Source organism: Magnolia sinica, chromosome 4 (genome assembly GCF_029962835.1).
Source record: "Magnolia sinica isolate HGM2019 chromosome 4, MsV1, whole genome shotgun sequence".
Lineage (NCBI taxonomy): Eukaryota > Viridiplantae > Streptophyta > Magnoliopsida > Magnoliales > Magnoliaceae > Magnolia > Magnolia sinica.
The window spans coordinates 17,452,459-17,458,699 of NC_080576.1; the positions used below are offsets into that span (position 1 = coordinate 17,452,459).

The window sequence follows — 6,241 nt, forward strand, 5'->3', positions numbered from 1 at the left end:
TATTCATCAAAAGGTAGGATGATTCAATTGGATAGAGATTTTGGGGCATAGCCATTAGTAATGTCTCCCATCGACCAACGGTCTTATATTACTTCCAAAATTGCAAAATATTAATAAATAAATAAGAACAGTTGCCAGATGATTGTTTGTTTCCAAGTAACAAGTACACATGCAATACTCATATGAGGTGCACTCATATCATTTCCAAAATTACAAAATAATAATAATATAACAATAATAATAATAAAATCAACCTCATTTATACTGTGTTGATGTATAAGATTGGTACATATGTTTTTTGTACGGTAGTTACTGTTAATTGACATCCTCATCCAAGACCCTCTTAATGTGATTGGCTATGTTCTCTGCATCCATAGAAACACCGGCCAATCCTCTCCTTGAGAGTCCAGCACAGTAAAGCCCCTTTTTCCCCTTCCAATGGTTGGGAAAACTTGGAAGTGGCATTCCCTCTTCATCCAGGAGGTAATCATCACCCTGCACTAATATAATACATGCATCACTATCTGTACATGAACAATCCAAAACGACATACATATACCATGAGGGGAATGACCCATAACTGTTATGGGCCCACATGCATCCCATCTGTCCATCACGTGCCAAAACGACATACATATACCATGAGGGGAATGACCCATAACTGTTATGGGCCCACATGCATCCCATCTGTCCATCACGTGCACCACACCATATAGAGAACTATGCCGTGTGATCGAGACATACCCCACCAACCCCACTATGATGATGGATCGCCCAAAGAATCAGGTCAATGCAATCATTAGGTGTGCCATACAATGTGAATTTGTTTGTTTTTATATGGATGAGATTTACCTTGAGCCAGCACTTAGCTGTGCTTCTGTAGCCAGTGGCAAAAACTATGGCATCAAATGGGTGCGACGTGCCATCTGCAAAATCTGCAACGCAATCTCTGATGCTTGCGAATGCTGGAAGGACCTGTTGATCACCAGATATGGATGCTGATTATTACATCTGCAATATGTGACGCAGGGGAGGACGTGAGGTCGAGCACCGTCTTCCTCAAGAGGATAACTATTCCGAATCCACGGAACTTCTCTGGACTCCTTACAAAGACTTCTCCAATCCACGAGGAAAGAAAGCAGAAAATAAAAATAAATTCTAATAAATTTAAATTTGATTAATGAATGAATAAAAACGAGTTCACAACCCTTTAAATAGGGGTACCAAGCAATGGAAAAAAAAAAAAAAAAAAATTAGAATCAAACTACAACTAAAACTCCTAGAATTCGTGACTTACTATAAGTAGTAAACTTTTTATTTATAGACGCTCGTGATGTCTACTAGTGTACAAGGTTTTCGGCCAAAAATAGTAAGTGTCCTATTTGGCTTCACCAAACCGTTCTCCTAATTATTCTAAGTTATTTTCACGTTGGGCACAACTCCTAAAGCCCAACTGATGAAGAGTTATAATCAAACCAAACGACTGTTGATATAGGGGTATTTCGCAATTCCGGGCTACGCAACCTGGCGTAGCAGGGTTGGTTGGCTAAAGTAGCTCGTTCCACCCCAAAATCATATATTTTACATCAAATAACTCATTCCAGATTGCGAGATACGCCCGATTTAAGGTCTGACGGCCCGGATCACTTCTGTCGTCAACTGGGCCTTTTCTAATTCATTTTGGCCATGAAATTGTCTGCAACCCACTCTACATCAATATGGTTCAATGAACACAGACCAACAATCTACAACGTCCATTTGGAAATGATAAACAATTGAACAGTTATAATCCTACCTATTGATCATACAAGAATTATCTTTATTAAGTAATGTGCACATTCCCATCTATCCTAGAACAATATTCAATGGATGGAATGATAATAATCTTTGATTTGTAAGCTTATGGGCCATTCAACATGTCTGATGACAAATTTAAATACCTTGATTTCTCCTGAGATGATCTTCCCGATGGTCCCAACATCTAAAACAGGAGAACGGCCAGTGATTGCTTTAAGATAGAAGGGCCCTTTTGCCGGCCTACGTATACCATACTTAGACAAATCTCCGAACTTGAGTTTGCTAAGTAAGAGTATTAAAGTGTCCACTAAAGACATTGGTAGATATTTCAGGAGAACCATTCCAAGGTGTACCATATCTCTCGTAAGCACATGAACCTGTACATAATAAAGCATTAAAATGATTAGAGTAAGATGATACAATAACAGTGTCAATGTGTTAACGGTAAATATTAATTCTCAATATCACCCTAAATTGTGGTCCTCGTAAATTCAAGTGGTAGGACCTACCTTAGTGTTGGATTGGCCTAATTTTCTAGGAGTCCAGTCGAGCACACCTATGCATTGTTGGATGGGCCCCAAACAAAATATGGGAGATTATAATGGTGTGGCCTCCCCCACATACTATTCGTTATTGTACGGCCCACTTGATTATTGGACTATCCCGACATTCAAATGGGATGGCCTAAAATCAGGCTGATCCAATTATCTGGTTGGCAACACGGAGAAATGGGGGAAAACCATCCATTAGCAAAACCCTAAATTGTGCAGCCCACCGTGTTTTGTGCATGCCATTTAATCCATGATCAAGTACACCTTATGATAATAGGATACACCCCCCCCCCCCCCAACACAAAAAAAAAAAAAATCATTCCAATCTAAGAATCAGATGTGTTACACCGTAGAAAATAATGAACAACCCACCTGTAGACCTCCAAATTCAAGCCATGGCCAACCGATTGGTAGATCAGTCTAACTTCAATGTCCTGTAATCTTGTTGGACTTGTTGGATGTTATATACATACCATGTAGGTCCCATTTTTTGCATATTGTGGGGACACGCAAGTAGGCCTCAACATAGAAAATAATGGACACCTACCCAAAAGCCACTATAGTCATGTGTGGTCCACCTGATGATACATGGCCAGAATTTTAGGGCGTCTGATCTTCATAGTGATACGATCCCTGTTGGATAGCTTGGATGCCACCACCATAGGCCTAACACATAATTGAACTTAAGGTGGTGCATGTGCATGTGAACTACTTTTTAATTAATCGTTCACCAACCTCAAATTTAGAAATTGCTAAGGTAGAAAGGACTAAAACTGCAACAAGCATTAGCAAAAACCAATCTTCTCATACAATAGTAAAACACAAATACATCCATAACCGATAAAAAGAAAATGGACATGTTAATGCATCAAACCAAGCTAAACACAGTAGTACAAAACCAAGCCTTTAATAAAGACTTACCGGTCTCCTCACAACGATAGAAGTCTTTGCTCCAAAATTAGAGAGATCAAATGCAATCTCCATACCTGAATTCCCAGACCCAACAACTAAAACAGCCTTACCACTGTAATCATTCCCTGACTTGTACAGGTTAGAGTGCACAACCTTGCCAGGGAATGTCTCTAACCCTGGTATATCAGGTATAAACCCTTGACTATTTTCCCCCGTCGCGACAATCAGGAACCGACCCCTATACTCCTCAACCTCTTCCGTAACCAAGTTACGGGTCATAACAACCCATCGACCGACATCCTGATCGTACAATGCGGACTTAACAGATCGACAGTACAAGGGGGCCAATTTGAAATGAGACACATATTGGTCAATGTACTGGATGAAATCCTTCTTAGGGATGTAGGTAGGTGCGGAAGGAGGGTGGGGCATATGAGGAAGGTAACAGAATTGCTTAGCTAAGTGAAGATTTAAACGGTCATAGGCCCTTTTCTTCCAAAGAGAAGCACAACAATCTTCTCTTTCTAGGATTATGTTAGGAATGGAAAGGTGGTTTAGGCATGCAGAGGTTGCTAGGCCTGATGGACCCGCTCCTACTATCACTGCAACACTCTCCATCTCTCACACTACTATAATACTGATACTCTTCACACTATACTAACTGATGTTGGAGGTCGCTGTGGCTGGCGTGTAGGCCTTTCCGTTTTCTATTTATAATCAAAATGAGGTAATTTGATACGGTGTACAATGCTTGATAAGACATGGCATACATTGAATCAGATTAAACCACCTACATTGTGGGACGCACCATAATTAAATCACAACCACAAAATCAGATGATGGAGCAATTATTTTTTCTGATATATATATATATATATATATGGACACTTGTTGATGATGAAATAGGACCGTTGGTTGTTTTCGTTTCGACCGTCCAATGAATGTCCACAAGCTGATGGTTTCATAATCAAGTGTGGTATCAAGATTACTATACATCTAAACTTAGACCTATAACTTAACTAGTTCAATAAGAATTAGTGGTATAGACATTTATGATTTTCCAGCACCTGCGTTTCACTGTACTGTACCAGAGTATCAATTCGGAAAATCTAGAAAGTGGGCCTGATTGTGAATGGAGCATGGGTTGAAGTACACTTTGATAGAATAAACTCAAACATCCGAGTTTTGGAACGGAGACCATTTCATCCATGCCCTTCCATTCGATTTTCACCGTTTAGATCGTTGGGATCATTCGGTGGTTATGATTTTTGGTCTACACTTCACAAACAATGGGCCCAAAGATTTGAGCCATATGGATTATCGTGTGGCATGCCACGTGTACAGTGCATGAGACACCAAAACTGAAAAAATGGTAATAAACTATCACTGTAGTCTACATATTACTGTGGGCCCATTAATGAAACGAGATTTCTGGAAGATTACAATAGTATATTATTAATTTTTCTATTTTACGCCTGTGAAATGTGATGCGGATTGCATAGCTGTCACTAGCCAGTCGCTAATGGACGCGCTCTGTGGACCTCATTATGATATATGTATTTTATCCACGCCGTCCATTCATTTTTTCAGATTATTTTAGACCATGAACCCAAAAACGAGGCAGATCCAAATCTCATGTGGCCCACACCATAGGAAACTGTGGTTATTGAACACTCACCATTAAAAACTTATTAGGGGCCAAAAATGTTCCAGATGAAGCTGATATTTGTATTTTCCCTTATCCAGATCCGTGTGACCTAACCAACAGATTAGATGGCAAATAAACATTATAGTAGAGCCTAGTAAGTTTTTAATGGTGGGCATTTAATCACCACTCTCTTTTTGTGGTGTGTTCCACTTAATATTTGTATCTACCTAATTTTTGGGCTCATGCCTGAAGGTTTACAGAGCATTGTCAGACGCCCCCGCTCAATATGGCAGCGTCAGAGTAACGGATTAGGTGCAGCCGTGGCGTTACCAAAGATGGTGCGGCCCTTTGCCACGGGATCCACCTTGATGTATGTATTTTATATCTACAAAATCTATCTTTTGTCATATCATTTTACCGCATGGCCCGGAATTGAAACAGATCCATATCTCAGGTGAACTAGGCTATAGGAAAAAAGTGGTGATTGCGCATTAAAACAAAAAAATTTATAAGCCACGGAAGTTTTGAATCAAATTGATATTTGTTTTTGACCATCATAAATGTTTATACGGCTTTAACAATAAGTTGGATGGAAAATAAACTTTAGGAAAACATTATGGTGGGCCTTAGGAAGTTCTTAATAGTGGAGCATTTAATTGTCATTGTTTCCTATAGTATGGTTCACCTGAAATTAATTTGGATAGGCTCAATTTTTAGGCTCATGCCTTAAAATAATGTGAAAAAATGAATGTACAGTATAAATATAAAATAAATACATCAACGTGGGCCCCACGGTAAGGACCACACTAAGTATGGTGAGGCCAGAGCCGCACCTAATCCGCTCTCGTGAAAGGGCTGGTTATTTTCCAATATTCACGATGAAATGACGAAATATCCTTACGAATTCTCATTTGACTAATATTTATCTCCTAAGGTAAATGTGTGGTATCCATGGCCTGGTGTCCAAGTGTGGCCCATTTCTTTCCCTTCATCAGTGAACACTGTATGGTGACTGAATGTGAGCCCCGCATTCTATTAAAACCCTTTATTATAGCTAGGTCACACAAAATCTTGCGGTGAAAAATCTTAGGATGCATCGTATGGTTACAGTAGATAGCCGTTGAGGTTATAAAAAGGAGTTGGCTCGCCTAAACATGCATGCGAGATGGGCTCATATGATAGTTCACCACCATGTTAAACATGCTGGTGACTCTTCAACTATAAAAATGGCATAATTGTACAACAACCCAAGCCGTCCAAAGTTCTTAACTATTCATTTGAATGATTATTATTGCTTCATCAGTATGGTTTTAGAGGAGATATACTCCATTCA

The 6,241-nt window shown here is 39.5% G+C and overlaps 1 protein-coding gene across 1 annotated transcript; it reads right to left on the reverse strand.

Annotated features, from left to right (window-relative positions):
* Positions 1-315: 315 nt before the first annotated feature.
* On the reverse strand, positions 316-3,878 carry LOC131244060 (probable indole-3-pyruvate monooxygenase YUCCA10). The gene is made up of 4 exons (XM_058243723.1): positions 3,270-3,878; positions 1,941-2,174; positions 853-975; positions 316-495 (listed from the first exon to the last, which is right to left on the reverse strand). The coding sequence occupies exons 1-4, from the start codon at positions 3,876-3,878 to the stop codon at positions 316-318; spliced, it is 1,146 nt and encodes a 381-aa protein (XP_058099706.1).
* Between the last annotated feature and the right edge of the window lie 2,363 nt (positions 3,879-6,241).

Bases quoted from the DNA above. Each gene is read 5' to 3' on its own strand.
- LOC131244060 (XM_058243723.1), bottom strand. From the start codon at position 3,878: ATGGAGAGTGTTGCAGTGATAGTAGGAGCGGGTCCATCAGGCCTAGCA. The intron at 2,175-3,269 runs GTAAGTCTTTAT...TATTATGTACAG, and splicing joins CTATCGTTGTGAGGAGACCG to GTTCATGTGCTTACGAGAGA. The intron at 976-1,940 runs GTATTTAAATTT...GGTGATCAACAG, and splicing joins TCATCTCAGGAGAAATCAAG to GTCCTTCCAGCATTCGCAAG.